This window comes from Phragmites australis, chromosome 8 (genome assembly GCF_958298935.1).
Source record: "Phragmites australis chromosome 8, lpPhrAust1.1, whole genome shotgun sequence".
Lineage (NCBI taxonomy): Eukaryota > Viridiplantae > Streptophyta > Magnoliopsida > Poales > Poaceae > Phragmites > Phragmites australis.
This window is the reverse complement of record NC_084928.1, coordinates 25,242,531-25,267,750: the sequence shown is the minus strand read 5'-3', so window position 1 is coordinate 25,267,750 and position 25,220 is coordinate 25,242,531. Positions and strand designations below refer to the sequence as shown.

General features: G+C 45.4%; 2 protein-coding genes and 1 pseudogene across 2 annotated transcripts; 1 reads left to right on the top strand and 2 right to left on the bottom strand.

Annotated features, from left to right (window-relative positions):
• Nucleotides 1–8,107: 8,107 nt before the first annotated feature.
• LOC133925904 (protein trichome birefringence-like 37) lies at nt 8,108–9,842 on the bottom strand. The gene is made up of 5 exons (XM_062371646.1): nt 9,535–9,842; nt 9,279–9,453; nt 9,023–9,198; nt 8,772–8,930; nt 8,108–8,635 (listed from the first exon to the last, which is right to left on the bottom strand). Exons 1-5 carry the CDS (start codon nt 9,837–9,839, stop codon nt 8,305–8,307), a joined length of 1,146 nt encoding a protein of 381 aa, XP_062227630.1. The 5' UTR covers nt 9,840–9,842; the 3' UTR covers nt 8,108–8,304.
• A 1,642-nt stretch (nt 9,843–11,484) lies between these two features.
• On the top strand, nt 11,485–13,709 carry LOC133927681 (protein DJ-1 homolog B-like; annotated as a pseudogene).
• A 323-nt stretch (nt 13,710–14,032) lies between these two features.
• Nucleotides 14,033–18,404, bottom strand: LOC133925902 (glucan endo-1,3-beta-glucosidase 14-like). The gene is made up of 5 exons (XM_062371645.1): nt 18,154–18,404; nt 17,430–18,018; nt 16,536–17,004; nt 14,992–15,159; nt 14,033–14,707 (listed from the first exon to the last, which is right to left on the bottom strand). Exons 1-4 carry the CDS (start codon nt 18,218–18,220, stop codon nt 15,079–15,081), a joined length of 1,206 nt encoding a protein of 401 aa, XP_062227629.1. The 5' UTR covers nt 18,221–18,404; the 3' UTR covers nt 14,033–14,707; nt 14,992–15,078.
• Nucleotides 18,405–25,220: the final 6,816 nt, after the last annotated feature.

Below are 25,220 nucleotides of genomic sequence, written 5' to 3'. Positions count from 1 at the left end.
TGCTCAGCCTCCATCCGTTGCAAGCGGAGGAGCGAATCATACCGAGACCTTCCCAACACCTTCCCTGCCGGGCTTTTCCACGACGCACGTTAAGGACCAGAGCTGTATGTTCCGAAGGCCAGCATCCCTTTTTAAGCCCAAGCCGGTACCTGAAACCTCCAAACAGCCGACAGGATAGTCACTTGACTGCTCGTTGCTCTCAGCCTCCTGGTATTATGCCCAACCCAGTCTGGTGAAGGGAGAAGTCCAGTCCTGCCCATACAGGACGCATGGTTGCACGGGGTGGCTAAGCATGACGGCGCAAGACTTGGTCCTTAAGCGGCCGGGCTAGGCATCTTCCTGGGCAATGAATACCACCATGTAACTCAAGCCCCCAAGAGCATCCTCCCCGGAGGACCACTCTACCTGCCCGCGCCAAGACAGTTTTCACCCATTTTTACACATCACCTTCCATGTTCCACCCGACATCAAGGATTTCACCACAGTCACGGAATTCACAACCATCAAGGAATCATGGTATATGAGTTATTGTTGATAACAGTAATCTTGTCTCCGAAGAGAAGTGTTTTAAAAGCAATATCTCCGAGGAGACGTATTTTAAAAGTGACATCTCCGAGGAGATGTATTCAATCCTAAGCATGCTAGATATCAAGACATCGTCCATCGTTAATATATTTAACAACAGGTATTCCTAGGGTGATATGTATTCTGAATGATGACATGTATGGCATGGCAGTGTTGATAGGGTTAACTACTACAAGTAGTTTGAAAGAAAATGCAATATATAGCACATGCGATAATAAGTCCGATTTTAGTTGATCATGTATATTATTCGAAAACATAGGTTCAATATGATCAAGGAAATAGGACTTGCCTTCTTCGGAGTTTTCCTCGAAGTCTTGGTTAAAATCCGGATCTCCTTCGCTCTTGACACTTCCTGCGCAGAATTCGCAGAATTCTGGGTGTTCTGCAATTACGACTACGATCAGTAACGTGCTAGATTAGCGATGAATCAAACAACACCAACGAAAAACCAAATAGTCTCTAATAGGCATTAAAACATGATAGACGTGTGGAGCTCGATTTTAGATGAATTTCGGCGAAAGAATCGCCGAAATCGGAGTTGAAATGGATGAGCTATGGTGTTCCGAATATTTGTTGGAAGGGAAATCCTAAAAATCAGATAATGCTACTATTCCGTGGACTTGGTTCGCAATTCTGTGGACCGAAGAAGCTGTGAAGGGAGGGTTCACCGTGGACCCTAGGCCATAGACTCGGTCTATGGACCGGTGGTGAGCCGCCCGGCCGGTCCACCGTGGACCAGGGGCTGTGGACCGGCCACCTACCCGGGGGAAAAGGGCCCACTGCCCAGGGGCAATCCGGCCAGGGGATAAGGATAAGGGGCCGGTCCCCCCCCTTTTTCCGTGTGTTGGTTCCCAGAGAGAGAGAGAGAAAGCCAGGGAGAACGAGGGAGAGGGAGAGCCGGCGAGGGGGAGAAGAAGACCGGCGCCGGAGGGGAGAGAGACAGCCGACGGCGGGGATCCACCGGTGGAGCTCGCCGGCGACGAGGCCCGGGTCTAGCAAGCTCGGCGAGACGGCGTGGAGCGGCGGTTGGCCGGCGGAAGAGAGAGAGTCAGCCGGCGGCGACCCTCGGTGGCGGCGGCCAGGGCAGCCACGGCGTCGGGCCAGGGCAAGGAGGAAGGGCGCCCGGGGTTCTCGGCGACGGCGGCCACAGCGGCACGCCACTGGGCGGCGGGCCTGCGGCTGGGCGGCACGTCCCGTGGCGCGGCAGCGGGGCGGCGCCCGGAAGCTCCGCGACGGGGCGGCGGCCGGGAGCCCGGCGACGGGCAGCACGCCGAGAGCTCGGCGACGGACATCACGCCGGGAGGCAAAGGGTGATGGAAGAGGGGCTCACCGGTGAAGGACGGCGACGGCGGGTCGGTGGTTCCGGCTGTTGTTTGGTTGGTGTGGGTTCTGCGTGGCGTGGGGAGGGCTGTGATGCTGGTGTGTGTGGTGTTTGTGCTGGGGTCGTGCAGGGGGGAAATGGAGAGCAGAGAGGGCACCGGCGAGTGTGCTGGGCCATTTGTAGGCGGAGGGACCCCGGCAGGCCGGCATGGCGGAACAGGGAGGGGCATGGGTGGCTGGGTTGGACGGTGCCGGCCATGAGAGAACGGGGAGAGAGGGAGTAGGTGGTGGCCGGTGAGTTGATTGAGGTGATCGGGCACGGATGACTGATGCTCGGAATGGGCTGGTCGGTGACCATAGGGGAGAGAGAGAGATGAGATTTGATGAGAGAGAGATCGGTGTGATCTGTGGAACTGATGTATTTTGAATTGTGAACTTTGATATGTATTAATGCAATTGTATTTGAATTCAAATTGTATTTGAATTGAGAATTGGAATTGTATGATTCAAGCGAATTGGGTTGGATTGAATTGGAATAACTTCAATTGGAGAACTTGAATTTGCAATATGGCTTTGGATTAAGATCAACTTCAATTTAATTGAGGTTGACTTAATTTGGTCCTCTAGCTTTTGGTAATAGTTGGAATCCCTGAACTTGGATTTGAATTGGAGCTGATCAGAATCTAAGAGTGAGTTTGGATTGAGAGGCATTCAATTCAAACCCCCACCCAAAGAACCGTAAAACCATTGATGCATGCTAAGCAACCTAATGCAGTGCTCATGTTTTAACTAGCCTTGATAAATCTTGGAACATCTACTAAACTTAGCACCTTCAACATGTATGAGTGTGTATGTACGGGTATACATACACATCCCTGCACCTGTTCCCACATATTTAGTTGTCCTAAAAAAAATATTTAATTTGGAGCTAATTCTGCAATTATACCTTAAGCTAAACACAGGGTGTTACAGGCCCGGCACGGCACGGCCCACCGTGCCGGCTCGGCACGCGGCGGCCCACGGCACGGCCGGGCCGGCACGGCACGGCACGGCCCACCGCGGGGGGCACGGCCCGGCCGGCACGTGGGGGCACGATGGGCCGACAGGGGCACGCGGGTTAACGGGTTAAACGGGCCGGGAACGGCCCGTTTAACCCGTTAACCCGATATTTTTGAATTTTATAGCCGTTTTGTGACCGTTTGAGCTCCAAAAAATTCGAAAAAAATTGCAAAAATCACCATTTTTCACCTATAAATAGAGGAGCACCTTGCCCTTCCATTCCACACCAGCAACACCATTTTCTCTCTTGTTTCCTCCTCTCATTCTTGTCTCAAAGTTCGTGAGAATTAGCGATAATTTGGCAAAATTAGTTTGAATTGTTGCAAAAAAATCCGAGCAATTCCAAAATCGTCATCCTGCTGATTTGCTATCTTGAAGTTGAAGAAATCTTGGTGATTTTTTTGCATCGTTGTTGAGTCTTATTTTATTATTTGATTATTTCTAACTCTGAATATTTGCAATTTTTGTAGTGTCATTCGACATTGATCATGGATACCGGTGATCATGATACATCCATAGATCATGATTTTTTTCTCCAAGAACTCACAGGGGACTACGGCCCCTTTGATACTAGTGCTGCAAGTGATGATGGACCCGACGGTGAACCTCCGGTTGGTTCACATCCAGATCCAGGTGATGCAGCAGGAGTGCCATCGTCAGGCTCTACAAGTGCGCACACATTAGCAAGCAGCGGGTCTAAAAGATCAAGAGCCGGTACTTCTGAAGTTTGGCAAGACTTTGAAAGGATCTACAAAGAGGAAGATGGGGTAAGTGTCAGGTATGCTAAGTGTTATATTTGTAAAAATGAATTATCTGCAAAGCCCTCGGGTGGAACGGGGCACTTGAAGAGGCACGCCATAAGTTGCAAGCGAAAGAGTGGAGCAGCCATGAAGCAGACGGTGTTGCAGTACAACCCCGACGGCTCTGTTCATCATTGGGAGTACGACTCTGTCAATGCTCGAAAAGAGCTATGTCGCTTCATTGCAAGAGCGGATCTACCACTCAATATCGGTGAGTCTGCTGTATTTGAAGATTACATTAAGCAAGCTCATAATCCTAGGTTCACGCATGTTTCTAGACAGACAACTAGTAGGGATATGGTAAAATACTACAATACGTGTCATAGCAAACTTAAAGAAATGTTGCAAACATGTACATTTTCAGTTGCTTTGACCTCGGACATATGGGCAGGTAGGGCTAGAGAGGATTATCTTAGTGTGGTTGCTCATTTTGTTAATAATGATTGGGAATTAGAAAAGAGAATAATAGGTTTTCGCTTGATTGACAACGCGCATACCGGTGAAAATATTGCTGAAAAAATATCTAAAGTAGTTGCAGACTTTGGCCTCACGAATAAAATATTTTCTATCACTTTAGATAATGCCGGTGCAAATTCTAGAGCAATGGATATTCTTACTCCGTTGTTTAGTATCTTTCTTGTTACATCAACGTTGTGCTTGTCATATTATCAATCTTATAGTAAAATCCGGTTTGAAGAGGTTATCGCGATACTTAGAAGATTTTCGTACTGCAATATCTTTTGTGAACTCCTCTAACCAACTAATTGCAGCATATAAACAGTATTATGTTGCAATGGGTGTGCGTCCACGTAAGTTTGCTCTGGACATGCCGGTGAGATGGAACTCTACTTTCTTGATGCTTAAAAATATTATACCATATAAGAGCACATTTGGTGTATTTATTCATACACATTACCATCAGCATGGGGTCAAACTTTACTCACGGAAGCGCATTGGTATGTTGCTGAAAGGATACTGGAGTTTCTTGAATTTTTTTATGATTCAACTTTGAGTTTATCAGGAGTTTATTATCCAACATCTTGTTTAGTAGTGCATAATATTGTTGAAATTGCTACTCATTTAAACAACTATGAAAATGACAATCTTTTAAGAGATTGTGTAGTTCCTATGAAATCTAAATTCTTAAAGTATTGGAAAGAAATTCCTTTGTTATACGCTTTTGCCTTTATTTTAGATCCTAGAGCTAAAATTGCAGCTTTCTGTAGAGTTCTCGCAATTCTAGGTGATGCTCTTGGCCATGATTATTCTAATTATTATACTAATGTTCGTTCTAAGTTATTCGAAGTTTATAGTAAATATGAAACAAAGTATGGCGGAGTTCGCCTGCAACAACCTCCACTAGCACCCACAACAAGTAAGAAGACGACAACGTGGGGGAAAATATTTGGTGCTGGTTCTTCATCAAGAAGTTCAGACTCTTCGTCACGATCGTCTACGGGCACCGGAATTCCAACATCCGGAGGGGAGCTAACTACCTTCATCGACAGTGACGTTATCAGCCACGAACAAGAAAACTTCAACATACTGCAATGGTGGCATGAGCACAAGACGAATTATCCAGTCCTTTCACTGTTAGCGCGAGATTTGTTAACGGTTCCTGTATCTACAGTTTCTTCTGAGGCTGCCTTCAGTCTTACAGGAAGGATAATCGAAGAGAGAAGAACAAATCTGTCAAGTGGGATGGTTGAAATACTCACCATAGTAAAGGATTGGGAACAAGCTGAAGCACGAATGCAACACACTACAGAAAATACTGAGCTTGAAGAATCATTCCAAAATTTGTATCTAGATGCTGATGAGAACGTGTAATTTTAAATTTTCTGAGCTATGTTGTACTCTTTTTTCCTTTGCTAGAAAGGTTTTTAATGAGGCAACCTATCAATAAAGCTCATTTTTAGAATTAATCATGTGCCCCTATTATTTCTAAGTTTTTTTATTCATATTTTTTGTTTATTTTTTTAAAATACCCCCCGCGGCCCCACCCCCACCTACCTCTCCTCTCATCCCTATAAATACCATCTACTCCATCTCAAACTCCACCCTGCCCACCCATCTCTCTTTTCCTATTTGCTAGCCAAGTATCCAGTATTCACTTCACATCAAGAAATTAATTCCATATTTCAATTCATGGATCAAGGCGCCGAGAACTCAGGTGCATGGTCCCAAGTGTGGCAACATTTTGAAAAGGTCTTCAAAGAAATTAACGGGGAACAGGTAAGATTTGCTAAGTGTAATATATGCAGTATAGAAATAGGTGTCAGATCTTCACATGGAACGGGACACTTGAGGAAGCATATGAAAAATTGCAAGCAAAATTCTGGGGTTTCTAATGAAACCATGTAATTTTCGGAGCATAATCATTGGTTGTACTCTTTTTTTCTTCTAGTAGAAAGGTTTTTAACGAGGCAACCAATCAATAAAGATGTTATGTATTTATTTTCCATATTTTTTATTGTTTTTTGGAATTTTTTAGCTATTATTTTTGATTTTTTTCTATTTTTTTGAGTGTTGACGGGCCCAATGTGCCTCCACCGTGCCGGCCGGGCCCGTCGTGCCTTCCCGTGCCGGCCGGGCCCGTCGTGCCTTCCCGTGCCGACCTGGCCCGTTGTGCCTCCACAGTGCCGATCGGGCCCGTCGTGCCAAACGGGCCTATCGTGCCTCCACCGTGCCGAACGGGCCCATCGTGCCGGCCGGGCCCATCGTGCCGACCGTGCCGTGGGCCGGCCCGGCACGGCACGGTGACAGTTGGGCCGTGCCGTGGGCCGACGGCTCGGCACGCGGGCCGGCACGGCACGGCCCGTAACAGTAAATGGGCCAATCGGGCCGTGCCGATTTCGGGCCGTGCCGAGATGGGCCCGTGCCGGGCCGGCCCGATTGGCCCATTTGGCCATCTTTAAAGGTATGTAAGTGATATGAATTCGATAAGAATTCTTCGTCCTATGATAAACTCTTTCATTTGATCAATGAGCAACAAAGGACCTTAAGAAACAATCAGAAGAGCTTAAGAAATTTAATATATGATCTCAAAGGCAGTCTATGTAACATGACACAGATGGTTCTTAAAGTAACACATATGTGAAATTTGCTCTCAAAGATAGTCCGTGTAACATGACACAGATGGTTGTTAATCAAACACGTCTATATGTAACTATATTACAGATAAAGTGATACCCGTCTGTGACAAGCGTGAAAACAGAGACACTTTTGTACAGATAGAAATGAAAATTGTTTGTGATAGAGTTTAACTACTATATATAATAATCTATTCTGAGGTAATGTACGTCACATGATCACCTATATTCAATCATAGTTTATGCAAATCTCTTTTTTATTATGATATATTTTTTATTTCTTTAAAACACTATATTTTAAATTAATTCTACGTATATAGAACACATATTTAATTTAGTACGCTCTAAAAGTATCCTTGCCACATCTAGGAATGGACCCACAGACCAATAAAAAATCCAACTGTTTCTTTCTCTCCCTCCCAACGGCCTCTCTTGCTCACACACGCAGCACTCTTCCCCTATCTCTCTCTTCCTTACAGTAATGCTTCCACCTCCTTAATCTACTGCCGGAGTGGCCGATTTTGCCACTGGTGGCCGTCAAACGGACTCCTCATGCTCCCTCATTTTCGTTTCTTCATTTTCCCGGGTCGATTTTGCCTCTATATACATGGATTTGAGCCCTAGATCGGGCACTGACGCCCGTGCGGAGGGGCTGGGCTGTTTCCGTAGGCAACGACCTCAGAAGCCAACGACCGGGGGGTGGGGGGGGGGGGGGGGGGGGAGGGGGTGGTGCCGCCGGCCACCTCGGGCGATGAGCGAAGGCGGAGGCGGCGCAGGAGAGGCGGAACCACACGCGAAGCAACGGGCGGAACGACTGCAGAGCCAGGGCACTTTCGGGACGAACCAACAGTTTCGCCCGTAAAATTGGCCTGAGGCCGTTTCACGCACGAAGTGCACTCGCTGGAATCTATTCGGCTTGTTCCGACCGAGAAACGCGAGGCCCTTTCGGAACCGATTCTTGCAACTAAACGGGCCCTTAGATTGGAAGAGAACATGCAGCATGCAAAAAAGGGATGGAAAGTGTGTGTTCTCTTCGGTCGAGGGGCCGTCTATGAGTTGATGGCCAGGTTAAGCAACCCAGCTCAAGGTATCCTTAGTAAATCATTCATCTCATATACTCCCAAGTTCGTACAGAGCCCGGGATATGTGATCTCATTATCTTAAAAAATCTTCAACTGGAGGCCCATGACTGTCTTTACTAATGTTCCCAGCTCTGACGGAATCTTAAATTTTCTTTTATTAACTCCGAAAAAGAACAATCCATCAGCCTATATATCATCATACTGCAATTTGCAGTGGCAGGTTCCATTTTAATCATTCTAGCTAGAGAAATTAAACAGAAAGACTGGACCTAAATGCTGAGAGGCTTACAAATTTAAATCAGAAATTCACCATCAACCGCAACACGTACATCCAGAAAATATAATGCAGCCCGGCAGCCCCCTCGGTCATCTCTGCTGCAGGAGCATCGCGTACATGATCTGGTTCCACGCGTCCGGGAGCCCGGCGATGCACCAGTGCGTGCAGTCCATGCCGTCCCTCCCCGGCCCGCCGTACACGGACGGGTGCGCGTCGATCCTGAGCTGCGATAGCGCGGTGATGTCCAGCAGCGACACAGGCGCCGTCATTGCGCCGATCACGCCCCGCACGACGGTCTGCTCCGGGAGCGGGCTCGGCGGGTCCGTGGCCTCCTGCAACGGCCGCGTCTGCTTCAAACAGCTGCCGCCTGCTGCTGGCACGACCGCTGCTGCACCTTCTTCGCTCTCCTGCTGCTTCGACCTGCTCGTTTTGTATGCAAGAGAGAGTACTGTCAAGTCGATCAGAGGAAAACCGGAAGGGAAGAGAGGATCGGCATTGCCTAAAGTGGGAACAGAGCTAGTAATCTAGGTGAACGCTGCCAGAGTGAAGGGCTCACATGTAGTGGCTCGGGGAGATGCCCTGGAAGAATACCCTGGTGCGCGACGCGTCGATGTTGGCGTCGACCCACCGCGCCCATGTGGAGAGGCCCTTGGAGAAGGCCGTCACTCGGTCCATGTCCCGGTACGTGCTATTCCCATCCTGCACGTAGTCCCACCTGCACGATCAAACACACAGAGCATTGCATTGCATTGCATGACTTCTGGAACAAGCAATCCACACGATGCAGATGCACTGGTTAGTACGTACACTTGGCTCGCGCCCTTGTAGGTCCACCAATGCCACGTGTTGAAGACGAGCAGGTGTGCGCCGAGCCACGAGCTGGCGTTGCGCATGGAGTCGAGCTTGAGCACCCGGCCGATGTCCTCCTGCACGATGTCCACCAGGAACGTGGTGTGGTAGAGCACCAGCAACAAGTCGTAGTCCTGTGAAAAGCTCACGGTTAACATCGCGCGCGCTGCCGGAAGTAGAACAGAATTAGTATCAGTTTGCGGCGAGATGGAACCTCGAAGCGCACTGACGAGACGGGCTCGCCGGTGGCGAAGGTTGTGCGACCGTGTGCCGGGGCTGCGGCGTCGAGCATGCAGGCGAGGGAGACCCACTGGTTCATGCTCAGCGAGTCCCCCACGAACATGATCGTCTTCCCGCGCCATCTCCTCAGGAAATCCACGCCGTCAAACCTAAGAAATGGAAAGACAGAATGACGACTTGCATTGGCGACCAAGCATTCAACTTGTGGATGTTTTGTGCATGCTATCAACCTGGGCAGGCTGCAGCCGGAGGGGCTCCACCGGAACTTGAGGTAGGCGGTGTCGGGGCGGCCGTTGCGGCGGCAGTCGAACACGTCCGGTACGAATGGGCAGTTCGACGCATTGTACAGAGGGTACGACTCGTCCGCCACCCACCTCCCCTGGAACAGGTCGCAGCTTGAAGCTGCTGAACCCGAGCTCCCGCTCCCGCTCGCGCTCCCCAGAGCAGCCACCGCTACGACCATCATCAGCACCCAGACACGGCAGACCAGCTCTGAACGCGACGGCAACGCCACCCGGCGTCCTTCCGGCGCCATGACGATCGCCGATCGGTGCCGCGAGACCAAGGCACTGACTGCTTGAGATATAGGGGGGCAGTAGCATGGATCGATTGCTTCGTTCTGAAGCAGATCTGCCGCGCGCACGCATTCTCTCGAATCCATCGTTGCGTGGGACAGATTTGCTTGGAGTGCTACTGAAGTTAATGAGCTCGCTATAGGAATTATCAATCTCTGCAGGTGCCATTTGGACCTGCGGTCACGCCTGTGAGTGAGAACGGAGTGGACCGGTGTTTGACGACGGCCCCGCTTATCCGGGCGAGACACGTGAACGCTGCGTGAGGAAAGTCGTGCCAAGCGTGGATTTTTCCTAAAAAATTGTCGAGCCTGGATCTCAAAGTGCTTAGTGGAGTGGAGTAAACGCGAACAATCGAGGAATGCCAATGTATTTTAAACTCCACAAATACCTCTTATCAGCCCAGATATCGGCTCTCCAGGAACTGTTGTGTTTTGAAGTCAGCGGTGTACTGCCCTAGCCTACCCATGGGTTGCGTTGAAATAGGTCTTTTTGGGTGGAGTTGACTGTTAAGTTTGCTTTGGATAGGTGAAAATAGATTGGCAAAGTTACCGGGTTAGATTGGATTGGGTTTGTTAGACAAATGGATTTGTCGAATATCTAATTATGGGTATATGCGCATATAAAGTATATAACACACAGACATAATATGTGCAACACATATTAGGAAATTTCAGATATCACGAAACCGAATCAGCGGTACCTAATATACCTAACATCAAGAAAGTACATATCAGGAAGGTTTAGATTGGTTACCAACCCGATACGATCAGTATTCAAAACAGATATATCTACTTCGACGTCAAGAAAGATAATTCCCTACCGATTACAGCTGGATAGAAGTCAGTACCTCACCCCTATACAAGACGGAAAGACTGAGGGGGAGGGGGGAACACGAAAGACAACAACACGAAACACGCGAGAGAACTCTAGGCAAGAATCAAGACCCTACCAGAGAAGATATTCAATGACTTTAGTCTTAGGTTAGATTAGATCTGATCTACTTTCTGTAATAGTTTTAGCCACATTGCTTGTACTCGAGATCATCAATATAAGGTAACAACACCCCCACATGATATAGGGTAATACTTCAATCGGAGGACCGAACCTATATACATCGATTGTCTCGTCTCATGATTAATCCTTGCATTTGAAGGTACCCAGTTAATTTATAGATATATTATCAGGAACTAATCTTCGACAGTTGGCGCGCTAGGTAGGGCCTTCTTCTGTTTCGCAAGATTAATCATGTCGCGGGCTCACGTTTACATCGGATTCTCCGACAACGGCTTCTACGACCACTTCGAGTCGACGAAGGATAGCTTCGAGTCCCCTCTCGTTGACTCAAAAATTATCTTCGGAACTATGGTTTTTCGTTGGGATGGTTAAGGTGGACTAATCCACACCGGTACCCTCGAATCCAGGCCAGTGGATGCATACCGTGAGGTGAGACATCTCGAGTGGGATCCCACGGAGCCTAATGTTCTCCACTGTATGGACACCGACAGCGACGAGGGTGGCGATGGTGATTCTAACACTAGCCAGAACAGCCAAACAGATTAATTCATGTATATAGCTAAAAGCAAGGACCCCCCATCGGCTGACCTAATGGCGATAGATCCAAAGGTCGTGGTCAACAACGGCGAAAAAATTCCCAAAGATTCGACTACAGCTATGGCTACTGATGGTATCGATGCCAAGTTACCACCAGAAACATCCGCAGATGGAGCCTTACGTGCACCCGACACGACCCTCCACCGAGGAACCACGGGAGGGTGGATGCCTCCTGGCCTCTCCCGACGATTCTCGGTGAGTGCACCTCTGCCCGTGATGACCCACGGTTCAAGGGAGAAGCTCCCTCCGAACAGTCACCATGAAGCTTCATCGGCTCGACCGCCATCGAGCCTCGGTAGCGACGTATTCAGTACTCTGAACGCTAACATACAAGGAGAACATATGATTCTCATATCTCTTTCAGAGTTGGATCCGGCGAATCCACTAACTCCTATGGTCAATTAAGTCAAGATCCTACTCGATGCAGTCCAGATTCAAGTTGCTCGAGCAAACAATCCCAGCAATTCCATGCCCCCTAGTTGGTATGGTCCCGGCTCGAAGAGCCATGGACGGGAACACTCTCGAGTAGAGGAATCTCGGACGGGAAGCTCAGGTGGTCGAGCCAGAACACGACACAGTGGGCCAAACTATAGCTACCCCATCCATAGGCGCAAAAATCAGGAAGACCTGAGGAATCATATTCCTCACAATTGGCATGATCTACGGACGGTGATCGAAAACCACTGTGAAGAACACTGTAAAGATGATCGTCACCACTATGACCGTAGATCTACAAGACGAGATGGTCGACATGACTCCCCTGCTCGAAGCTTGATCACTAGGTTTGTTGATAGATTTAAGACGAGGAAATTTGAATTGAGTAGTTACTTACTTGACCTTCTAGACAATCTCTTTCACAGATATTGTCATCCTTCTAGTTTTTGTAATATGGAGTGAGGGAAGCTGGGGTGGCTAGAAAAAGTGGGAATACCCAGCGATTACATTTCATGATTAAGGGATTAGATCACAGTAGCCACTGTCCAGCAATTAGAGTGTTGTATACTAATACTATCAGTTCATTTGATTTGTTGAGCGCTGTTGACCGACTCACACGTGGTTATTTCAGTCCTCTACAATGGATTGTTATATTGTTATCAATATTTCATGGTTTCAACGTAAAGTTCTATTCATTGTTGTTATCTACACGTGGAATATCTTTTTTACACTGCGTCTATGTTATTTATCTGTATTCTCATCAAGTGATCTCCTGTAGACTTTTTGCTTAGTTGAAAGTGACATATATCTTCTTGTCATAGCATTAAACTCCATTTTATGTGCTTGCCGATGTTGTTTTTGTTTGTACTCCTTACCGTCACAACACTCTTATGTTTTCGACACTGAGATGCAACTTTTGGCCCTTTGTTATTTATGTTGCTTGTCTGTTTTGCCATTGCATTGGAAGCTGAGTTCAAAGACATGTTGCTGCATTTCACAGTTAAAGTTTTTTGGTGATTGCCTGTGCAGATTCTTGTACCGATTGCTAACCTGACAGAGGAGATGGAGGCAACTATGATAATTGACATTCTGCGAAGGGCGAAAGTGAATTTGTGGTTGTCTCCTTGGAAGACAAATTGGAGATTGTTGCATCCCGGAAGGTGAAGATGGTTGCTGATGTGCTGTTGGATGAAGCTCTTAAGCAGCAATATGATCTCATTGTGTTACCTGTAAGTCTGATAGATAGATAGATAGATTTTACATGAACCAGTAACTTATAACTCTCAGATCTTATGAGCTTACAGTAATTTTTGATAGGGTGGTCTGGGTGGTGCTGAAGCTTATGCAAAATCTGATAAACTGATGGGTCTAATCAAGAAGCAAGCTGAGACAAACAAATTGTATGGAGCTATATGTGCGTTTCCTGCAATTGCCCTTGAACCGCATGGTCTGTTAAAGGTATAGCATGAGATGTACACAGATCCTGCTATCCTAGTGGAGAAAATACGCAGAAACATTTTCAGGACTTAACAAATCCTGTTTTTACATCAGGGAAAGAAGGCTACATGCTATCCTGCTATGTGGAACAAACTCGCAGACCAAAGCGAATGCAACAACAGAGTTGTTGATGGCAACCTGATGACCAGCCAAGGTCCAGGCAGTTCCATGGAATTCTCGCTCGCCATCGTGGAGAAATTCTTTGACAGGGAGAGGGCCCTTGAGCTCGCCAAGACCATGGTCTTCATATGAGTTCTCGTGGTATGTATTTTGGTTGAGTGGAGTATGACTTCGGTTTGTGAATAAGAGGCATGTATGTTCTTTGCTTCGGTGTAATGTGCTCTAGAATCCTTTTTTGCCTCTAATAAGGTGGCACCTTGTAATGGGTTCTATTGCAAGAAAAGGTTCGCTGTGAACATTACGCGTAGATGGTTGATGGTTCCTCATCAGAAAGCACCTTGAGATTGTAAAACTTTGGGCACTTGAATCTGTTTGGTTTGAAGTAGTCTATATCTAAATGGGGTGTATCAGTGAGGACCGAGCGAGGAGCCAATCGTTCAGATATATTTATGAAGGAGGAGTTGGATGTTGGGTATGGTTAAATTGTATTTAGTTAGCTTCATGAACTGTGTTTTCTCATATGGCGTAATGGGCTGAAATGGGATTAACCTGTTTTCTTGGTCTTGATAGTGGTTGAGGAACCAGAACTGGGGCAGAGATCCTGGACTCTGCGCTGTTTCTTGGCAGGAAGCTGATTTTGTTGTTGTACATAGGTAACAATTATAGTCCCAATGTTAAAGAAAGGCTCATTCATTTGTGTATTACCTCACTTGAGATTAGTGCTTCAGATTAGATCCAGTTGTTGGACGCTCAGTTTTATCCATAGAAAGAATAAGAACATTATAATATGATAGTTCGAGACATTACCATGAGAAGCAACGTGTGCTCGTTTTTCAGTTATTTACATCACCGGCCAGCCCCTGATCATCTTCGTGAGAGTGATCAGCTACATGGGGTTAGCAATAAATAAATGAATCAACGATATGTACATTTGCATTAGGAAGCTAATTGAAGTCTATACCAGTGTGGCAAGGCAAAGAGAATAAAGCTACAGACCACCCTTTTCCTCTTTACATATAATCTCCGAATCCATATGTTTTCCCTCTTCCTCCTCTGTAAGAAACCAAGGAATAAAGTGCCGGTGTTTGTGTCACAATGGACTCGCCATGTAAATACACAAGATAGTGCCTTCCGCATCGTCACCTAGCAGCTTTTCCTTTGCCTCCTGCATTGGGAAAAGAGGGAGCCTCTTGTAAGTTGTTTGCAACCCAAAGTGTTTTGGATTGTCCTATGGTGTGATCCTACTTAGGACCCTCTCTTTTGTGATTTTTTTAAATTTTTGCGTGGGATGGTGTGGTGTCCCATATGAAAAAAGAGAGAAAAGGGCCTTTCCTCCATGGATGGCTGGGGCTGGGTGATATAAAGCTACTACAAACAAAGGAGGCTGGGTTGGGTTGTGTCGTGTAAGATATCACAATATCACATTATGGAAAGGAGAGAGGGCCATACCTTGGAATGGTGCATCTCCCCTTTGGTCCACAAAAGCCAGGCAATTTTGGTAGCCTTGCATCTGGCTTCTATTGGGTGCTTTTGCTATCACAAGAGGAAAGCTTGGGTGATAAGCAGGATGGCCGAAGATGTGAACAGGCATATGCCGGCAAAGTCCTTCCTAACATCCTGCGTCACAAATGATAAAATTGTCAGATATAGCTAGCTCACAAAAACAGAGTATATGGTTGGGGGAAGTGAAACTGCATGAGTGTTAAACGGCTGTAGTTCTGACATGAACCAGAATCTGCCTGTGATTCAGCCAAAAAAAAAGAGAATCTATCCTAAATCATTCTCTAAAATGCTGTAAATCTTATGTTGTTTCTAGTTTGCAGAACTGATCAATAAAGAATAACGTCTCTGATCTTTCCGCAAAAAAAAATAAAAAATAAAATATATAACCGCTTTCGGTGGTTTCCTACATTTAATTATCAACCACCATTTTGCTCCACTGCAACATGTCTTTCGCGATATCAATCCCGTACACACCTAACGCCGATTGTTCAATCATGAAAGTTTGCCACTCAAGATACTAAATCGTGAGAAGCGCACACTATGGAATTATTCTTGTGTGCGCAAATGCGCAAGGAATATTTAGAAATCTTTGCTACTCGATGATCATATTTGAATAGAACACACGGCCTTACAAATTTGACTCGTGCAAGCTAGGTCACATTTCTTCCAAGTTCCGAGAAGGTGGTGTGAACTCGACCATGTGTAAAAGGCCATTTTTTTCTCTGTCAATGGACATGGTATCTTTAGAAGCTATGCTTCTTTTGTGCCCTTTTTTGTGAATGGAGTGATCGAGTTGATGATCCTTGCAGGTCCAGCCAGCATGCACTTTAAGTGGAAACAAGGGAAGGAATAACTGTGCAGCCAGGTCAATGATAAGTTGCAGCCTAAGACACACTAATTTAAGCTTGCTTGCTCTGACTTGTTTCTTGCAAAGTTGCATCTTGGATGCGTATGAAAGTATGAGCGAATCGATCATGTGGTTGATTTGTAGTGCTGTCATAGAGACTGCAACTCCGCAAGTGATATGCATCGTTGCATGGTCATGGACCACTTGGATGGGCACTGTGATGTTGCAAAGTCCAGCTTGGCCCAACAGTGCTCCACATGTGTATTGCACCTAACTGGTCTCACCTGGGTGACGTACGTTTTCGGTGGGGAATGCAAATCTTTGATACTCAAACTTTCACTTTCATGCTTGCTTCAAGTTAAAAGATCAACCTAAATTATATGTTTGGATTACCGGAGTTTATACGTGTGTCTCGACTTACCAGAACGCTTCGTGTGAAGCTAATCTTACTACACTCTAAGAGTGCTAGAGCCACGTGGTCACCACGTACTAATGGGCTGTAGTATTGCACAATCTACAATTTAATTTCTTTCCCAAGTCCAAGGTCAATGATGAGCTGAGCTTTAAAATTTTCATTTGCAATGTATGGCGAAATTTCGTACAAAGCGAATAGAATCGCGAAAATTCGATCAATAGTACTCACCCTCTTGTTGGCCGGCGATATGGCGAGAGAGAGTGACGCCGCCGACGTCGTGGACCGCTGCTGGACCAGCCCGACGTTGTACACCATGGTGCCGTCCGGCTGGTACAACCCGTAGTTCCTCTCCGACGAGGGACCGGGCTTCATGTTCTCGTTGAAGAGGGCGAACAGGTACACCTCCAGCCGCAGCTTGGGCCGCAGCGGCGTGCCCTCCCCGCTCACCTGCCTCACCAGCAGGTTGCGGTTGTAGGCGCGGGCGTTCTCCACGGTGGCGCCGACCTCATTGGCGTCGCCCTTGGACGGCCACCCGGTCTCCGAGACGTGCACGGGGACGTTGCCGTAGCCTAGCCGCGCCGCCGCGAAGGTCACCGCGTCCACCTGCGCGTACAGCATGCTCGTGTACTGCAGCCGGGTGTTGGGATCCACGGCGCCCACATGGCTCTTGTTTGAGAGCGCGTAGTCCAGTGACACCCTGCGAGCGAGTAGCACAGTGACATGTCAGCATACATATTAGTGACGTGTATTGGGATCCGTATCGATGTTGTAGTAGAAAAATTGACAGTGTACCATCTTGCATTGCCTTTTCAGGAAGTACATAGTTTCTCGTTGGTTGACCTAGAGACGTGTAAAGTAAAATACGTTCAACATATATATGTAGCTAATAAAGATACGTACAACAAATGCAGCTTGTTTCGTTTCAAGGGGAAAAAAAAAACAAATGCAACTTGTTAACAGATGTGTAATAAAGTGCAGAAGCATATATATAGTTATGCGTAGAAAGCAGCGTTCACTATCATAGAGTTGGTAGTGAATGTTCTGCGAGATTTCATATAAAAATAGAAAAATCTTTGTGCACAAATTAAAGTGGATCTCTGTGCACAGATTATTTGTGCGCACCTTGTCGGGTCATCCTTGTAGGCGAAGTAGGGATAGGCATTGATCCAGAAGGGCGCGTTGGTCTCGGCCAGGAATCGAAGCAGCTGCGCCATGTAGCTGGCCGCCTCCTGCGTGAAGGTGCCCTGCGACGGCGGGTACGAGGTGGCGAGCACGGCGAGGGAGTTGGCCGTGGACACGTGCACGTACCCGTCCATCCCGAGCTGCGCCAGCGCGGCGTGCAGGTTGCGCATGGCCGGCACGAGGCTGGCCTTGAGCTGCTCGTCGTCGCCCGTGAACACCTCGTTGCCCACGGCGATGCCCGTCACGCGCGTCGCCGGGAAGTAAGGACGAACGCTGGCCGTGATCCACTGCAGCGCCTGGGCCTGGCTGGCTGCCATGGGCGGCACCAGGTCGTCCGGCACCGTGACGATGAGCTCGATGCCCGTGCCGGCGAACGACGACAGCACCTGCGGGTTGACGTCGTAGATGCGCACCTTGCCGATGCACAGCGAAGACAGCAGCGAAACCACCTGCGGTGGCGACGGCAGGTTGTTCGCCACCTGACCGTAGTTGATGCCCAGCGCCGCCGCCCGCCGCAGCACGCCGACATCTGCATGCGAGCATTCCGATCATAGATACCAAATTAATTAAGCTATTTGTATAACTTATACCACAGGTTCGAAACTGTTCGTGACCACAGTTTCGAACCGCAACGGGTTTCAGAATACACCCTAATATACCCTACCTGAGGAAAGAAGTATGCAGAGGAGGGCACCGATCACAAGTCTTGATCTGAGCAATGCAGGCGCCATTGTTCTGATCGATGCAGGTATGTGTGATCAAATGAGTTGAGGAGGGAAGGAGGATGGTAGCAGGGTTGGTGTCTATTTATAGGCAGAGGAAGGCTTCTGGAAGCTAGGACGACTGCAGCTAGGAGGTAGGTGAGGGGCTGGGTTAAGCTAATTGGGCAATAATTCTTTTCTTTACTTGGGTGAAGGCCTTGTTGGGAGCTGAGCTGAGCTGACTTCAGAAGAGAGAGGCAGAGGCTTTGGGTTAGGGATTGTGTTGGGTTGGTTAACTGGTTGCCTCTGCCTGCCTTGTTCCGATCCGTTGCCGTGGCTTGGCATGTATATATGTGGTAGCCCTTTGGAGCAAGGAAATGGCTGATGCCCTTGTCGAACCAGTTCATTTCGAAGACTGAGATGTGTATGAAAGCGACTGCCTGGGATACCGACGGAGGAGCAATGATTTGCAGGAGGTTAAGTGGTGACTTCTTGTTAGAATCTTCAAGGTATTTAATTTCATGTAACGAAGCCCAACGAAAGAGAATGCCTGTTACGAGAATAATAATAAGAAATGCCTAGAAAGCCCCCCCCCCCCACCCTGAAAAATTGTATTATGAAAAATACAATTTTTAGGTGCCGACATGGGTGAAAAATATTTATTATATTATTGTTATATACCGAGCGACTGCCGTGATTTCTGTATTCAAGCTGATCATCCGAAAAGCCAATGGCCTCGGGTATAAAACTGACACCACTTTGAAGGGGCGTTTAGGTTTACAATACTTACTGTCTTGATGTTTTCTAGGTGAATTTACTTCCAATGCCAATTTGATATGTTTATTGGCAGCACTACTAATTAATTAGAAACTATATACACGACAAGTCTATTCTAGGTGTATGTGTACTATAATTTATCACTGCGCACACACCCCTAGTTACAATTAAAAAATCTGTCAGTTACAATCTGCTAGGTAGACCAATTACAACCGTGTGTCTAGAAATACATTAGTTACAATTAATATATATATGAAAAAATTACAGGGTTACATTTTAGATTGTATTATGATTATAATCGTGTTCTACTATATGAAAAAAGCGAATGAGTGATGGGTGGTAATTGTCATTAGCACATCCGTCACTCTGAACGTGTCACTGATGAGAGGTCATCAGTGACGGGTCATAATAGTGACCCGTTACTAACGTGCGTCTCCCATGTGCTAGGGAGAAACACATCATCGATGAGTTATCGGTTACCTATTACTTATGTATAGGTCATAAGTGACGGGTAATAGTCTTCACCCGTCATTGATGTGCGTACATCAATGATGGGTGGGAAGGTTACCCATCACTTATGTGTAGGTCTTAAATGACGAGTAATGGTCTTCACCCGTCACTAATGATCTCTCCCTTCGTAGAATTATCCTGTTTCCTGGCTGCATCCTGGAGCATAGGCAGGATTTGGTAGCCATCTTCTTCCTGAAAACAACAGTAACGCATCCATATCCATATCGGCAAATATATTTATATAAGAACTCATTTCATCATAGAATCACAAAGTTACAAAATTTCAATCAATTCATCACAGAATCACAAGTTATAAAGTTATAATCACCTCATATTACATAATACCTCACGACCTAGGGTTTCTACAGTGCAACTCACCGTGTGGGTTGATAACTTCAAACATTATGAACTCAGCGATCTGTTGTCAAATCCCCGGGAGTGCACCGTCGTTGAAAAAACAAGCCTCATAATTCTGCATAATTTTTCGTGTAGCCCTATTATGCCATGTTGTGATTTGGTGATTAATAACAACATAGTCATTAGGACTAATATGTTTGTCAAAAATATATGTTAGTAGGACTTGTGGATGCAATACATCAAGAAGCCACCGAAGCCAGGACAAAGTTTGATTGAATTGGAAAGTCTCAGAGAATTTGTTCTCACCAGGAGGTCCGATGTAGAGGAGTTCAACTCGTCAGAGCATTTTGTCCAGAGGCAGTTTTGCCTCACCGGATGGTCTGATGTTCAAATGGGTAGAAGCACCGAAGCATTTCCAGATGAAGGCGGAGGAAGATGATCTCATTGGATGGTCCAGTGCATGAGTTGTACCCACTGGAGTATTGTACCAGAGTATTTACTACAGAGAAGGTTGCAGCCAGTTGAAGAATGAAGATCAACTCATCGGATAATCCAGTGATCACAGAGATAGTTGCACCGAAACAGTTCTAGGGAAAAAGAGAAGGTTCAACTCACCGAATGGTACGGTGTGAATGGAATGAACACCAGATAAATGCACCAAAGCATTTTACACTAGGAGGTCTGGTGTTGGATTTGAAGGTACACCGGATAGTTCGGTGTTCACAATGGATTTGAGTGGGTTTCAACGGCTAGTTTCTGAGGATGTACTCACTAGATGATCTGGTGTTAGTACTTATATTATCACCGGATTATCCGGTGTTAACAGTTTTTCTGAGCCGTTAGCTTCATGGCTAGTGCGCGAGTTTGAGGCTATAAGTACCCCCTTCCACTCAGTCATTTGAATGTGTGGTATGCTGTTGGAGTCTAGAGGAAGCTTATACACACATGAGAAGATATCCAAGCCACCAAAGTGCTTAAAGTGATCATGCAAGGTGATTAAGCACAAGATTAGAGAGTGTTTAGTGCTTATATGCCTTGAGTGAGTTGTAACTAGGTGCTGCAGCTTGAAGAAGAGATCAAGGAGTGATCATAGCTTGTACCAAGAGGTACTCCGACACCTTGGAGTCTTGGTGACTCGCTGGCAAGCTCGTTGACCCTCCGACTTGGTGTGGAGTGGTGGAAAGACACGTGTATGAGACGTGGAGACCCTTGGCTTGGTGGCTCAAGCTCTGAAGTGGTCACAGAGGCAAGTGACCGGAAGAGAGGCTAGTGGTGAGGCTTTGCCTTGGTGGCTCAAGAGTCATAACCGGGTGCTGACCAAGAGCTTATCCTTGGTGGAGCTCTAACGTGAACTAGGGGTGATGTTTATGCCATCGATACCACATGATAAAAATCTCTTATGCCGAGTTTGCTCTCTCTACCTTATTTACGTTTCCGTATTTACATACTTGCAATCTACCTTTGCGCATTTATCTTACTGGAGTAGTTTGCTAGGATTAGCTATAGGTTGTAAAACTCTTTTGAGCAGTAGAAATAGACATACTAGATAAAGTTAAAGTATATTTAGATAGAATTTGATATAGGTTTATCTTGTGAAGCTTTTGGAGCCAATTAGGTTTTAAGTGTTCTAATTCACCCCCTCTAAGGATGTCAACGATCCTCTTCAAGTGGTATTAGAGCCGAGGTTCACACCTTTCACATGGATATGCCATTCAAGTGGCATTTGAGACCCCATCTCATCTTGATCGGTTAGGCTTCATCGCCTAGTGAGTTGTGACGTTCAGGGTTAGGATGGATACCTATAGTGCTTCACTTTTTGATGGCATAATTTCTCCCATTGCAAAAATTCTAATGTCTTGTTATTTGCAAGCTAGGGGTCTAGATATTTAGAGAATCACCGAGGAAGGGATGAGACAACACATCACCAACAAGGAAATACAATTAGATACATTGGTGAATAGTATCCTTTTATCATCCTTAAATATTGATGCATTTAATCATGTTTATTCTCTCACCAATGTCTATGATATTTGGACTAGTCTCATTGAAATACATGAAGACACAAAGGATGTGCGCAATGAGAAATATTATGTGCTTGTTAATAAGCTCAATGTCATCAAATAACTACCCAATGAAAATGCTAATGACATGTACTCACGTTTGAATATTCTTGTCAATGAGATCATTGTATTAGGTTTGACGCAAATTGAAGATAATCAAGTGGTGAGAAGAATACTTCAAGCTTTTCTTCCGAAGTACAAGTTGATAGTCTCCATCATCTATGACAATAATGACATCAAGAAGATGACTCCAAGTCAAGTACTCGGTAAGATTATCGCCCATGAGATAACCATGAGCATAGGGGTAGAAGCTTCTTCCTCATCCGGCGCTAAGAACCTTGCTCTCACAAGCAATCAAGCACCATGCCAATACATAAAGACAAAGATGAGGAGGTAAGAGCAAGAGTCAAGCTCAAGAGCAAATGATGGAGATGAAGATGAAGAGAGCAATGAAGAGATGAGCAAAACACCTCAAGCGATGAAGAGATGGATCATAAAGTTGCCAAACTCATCTCTCGAGTGGAGAAGAACATCAAGAAGATCAATACCAAGATTGATCACCGAATCTCCATGAAAGACTTATTCAAAACAATTGATCACATCAAGAAGGAGAAGAAGATCAAGAGTAAGAGGGAGACAAGGGGAAGATCCAAAGTATTTGCATGTATGGAAAAGATAGGTGAGTGAAGATAAAGATTCAAGCTCAAGTGATAAGAGCTTCACCACCCACTCCTGCAAGAGAAGCTCTTTCTCAAGGTCATCATCACGCAAGTCATCATCTCACAAGTGCCTTTTGGCCAAAGAGATGGATAGTGATGTAAGTGATGATAAATCCGATAGGGATTTTTCATCTCAAGAAGAACTCTTTCATTTGATCAATGAGCAACAAAGGGCCCTTAAGAAACAATCAAAAGAGCTTAAGAAATTCAATACACTTAATGACATTCATGCTACCTTTGTTTATAATTATGAATAATTATTGAGAAAATTCAATTTGCTAAACAAGGAGCATGATGATCTTAAGGCTAAATGTGAGTGCATTGAATCTCAAACTAAGGTCCATTTGAAGCAATCTACCTCTCTATTTAATTTTAATCCTAAGGATACTTATACTTGTGATAATTTAATTGATATATCGTGCTCACCCCTTTGCAATGAGAAATGCATTGAAATATTTTTGTAGAGCCATCTAATGACCTCATTGCATAGGAAAATGATGAGCTCAAGCAAGAAGTAGAGAAGCTCAAGAAGGGCTTGGCAAGTCTAAAGGGCAAAGGACATGTCCAACCTGCTCAAGATATCCGTGCAACCATGTGAACAAACTTGTGGAGGGGTCCACCGTGACATGTTTCAAGTGCCATCAAGAAGGCTACAAGTCCTTCCAATGCAAGCAAGTCAAGAAGGAGATCAAGTAGAAGAAGAAGTTGATGAACATCTCCAACAAGACATCCAACCTCTACATCAAGCTCAACTACAAGAATAAGATCAAGAGCAACCACTATAAGCTCAAGAAGAAGAAAAATGGCAAAGTGGTTACGCATATAGTTGGGAGAAAGGACCGAAGGTGGAACCAACCCATTTGGGTGTCTAAGGAAGTCATCATCAATATGAAGGGTTCCAATTAGTTTGGGTTCCAAAGAAGACTTGAAGCCCGAGACGGCTAATGAGATTTGGAGACTTGGCTCACAAGATGAAGTGAAGATTCAAGTAAAGAAGATAACTATACAAGATTGGACGCTTCAATGAAGATTATGATCATCATATACCCAAATCCCCATCTAAAGGTAAAAGAAGTAAATGGTAGCTAGATCTTTGTTTATGCATTTTGTTTTGCATCTAGATCATTTACCTTGACTAGGATTGCATGTGCATATTTTAATTTGTTGCAATGCCTAGTATATGTTTTTTATATGGTAGGTTGCTTGTGTTTCTATCCCTTTTATGAGCAACCTACATAGTTTATTAGTTATAGGTTACTTTCATGGCACTAGTTTTACAATTTGTATCTTTTTATATGTCATAAACCAATCTATATGGTACCCTCCCCATCGTTATTAATGACAAGTGCATATGTCTCTCAAGTATTCAATATTTGTATGCACACATTTAAGGGGAGTATATGCTTTGATTTTGAGACTAACATGTGTTGCTAGATCTTTTGTAGTCTTATGGAGCAATCAACAAGTCCCCAGAGGTATACTATGCTTAAAGTCTTCAATTGGTATCATTGTCAATTCATTTCTATATTTAAGCTACATCCATGTTTGATATGACTTAAACTTCTTACCTCTATTGTCTAGATGTGCCTATATTGTTACATTACTACAAGTGGTATTCACAAGTGGGTCTCATCATATGTATGCACACATATAGGGAGATTTTAAATCATATTATGTGAGTTTCATGAATTGTGATCCGTATGTTTTCATTTAATTTGGTATCATATTCTTATAATTGTATCCTCACAAGTGGTATCTTTTCAATTGGTATCATTTCTATGGATTATAATTTATGAAACTCTCTCCCATATGCTCTAACACTCTTCCTCGAGTTCAACATGTGTTTGTAACTCCACTAGGCAAGAGGCATGCCTAGTGGAGAACAAGCAAGATGCCAACGTTGATAAAGGGGTACTCATCTACAATTAGTATCAAAAGCATGGAATGAAGAAACTCTTGCATGGGTCGATCAAGGGAGATAGTGCCAATGGAGAAAGGAGGAGCCACAACAAAAAGGGGACTAAACGGTAAGAACATGCATCCAAGCAATGTGGTAAGACTTTGTACTCTTTATAATTTGTATCATTTATTATTTGTCACTTGCTTTGGTTGTGTTGTCATCAATGACTAAAAAGGAGGAGATTGTAGCGAAAATGGCTCTATTAGGCCATGATTATGATTTTAGTGATTAATGATAACATAGCCATTGCGACTAACATGTTTGTCAAGAATATATGCTAGTAGGTCTTATGGATGCAATACATCAAGAAGCCATCAAAGCTAGGACAAAGTTTGATTGAATTGGAGAAGTCTTAGAGAATTTGTTCTCACCGGAAGGTCCGACGTAGAGGAGTTTAACACGCCAAGGCATTTTGCCTAGAGGCAATTTTGCCTCACGAGATGGCTGGTGTTCAAATGGGTATAAGCACTGGGGCATTTCCAGATGAAGGAGGAGGAAGATGACCTCACCGGATGTTCGGTGCACGAGTTGTATTCACCGGAGTGTTGCACCAGAGTATTTCCTACAGAGAAGGTTGCAGCTAGTTGAAGAATGAAGATTAACTCATCGGATAGTCTGATGATCATAGAGATAGTTGCACTAGAGCA

Bases quoted from the DNA above. Each gene is read 5' to 3' on its own strand.
- LOC133925904 (XM_062371646.1), bottom strand. From the start codon at position 9,839: ATGGCGCCGGAAGGACGCCGGGTGGCGTTGCCGTCGCGTTCAGAGCTG. The intron at 9,454-9,534 runs GTTGATAGCATG...TCCATTTCTTAG, and splicing joins TCCGGCTGCAGCCTGCCCAG to GTTTGACGGCGTGGATTTCC. The intron at 9,199-9,278 runs GTTCCATCTCGC...AGCTTTTCACAG, and splicing joins TCTCGTCAGTGCGCTTCGAG to GACTACGACTTGTTGCTGGT.
- LOC133925902 (XM_062371645.1), bottom strand. From the start codon at position 18,220: ATGGCGCCTGCATTGCTCAGATCAAGACTTGTGATCGGTGCCCTCCTC. The intron at 17,005-17,429 runs GTGCGCACAAAT...ACTCGCTCGCAG, and splicing joins TACAAGGATGACCCGACAAG to GGTGTCACTGGACTACGCGC. The intron at 15,160-16,535 runs GTGAGTACTATT...TTTGTGACGCAG, and splicing joins TATCGCCGGCCAACAAGAGG to GATGTTAGGAAGGACTTTGC.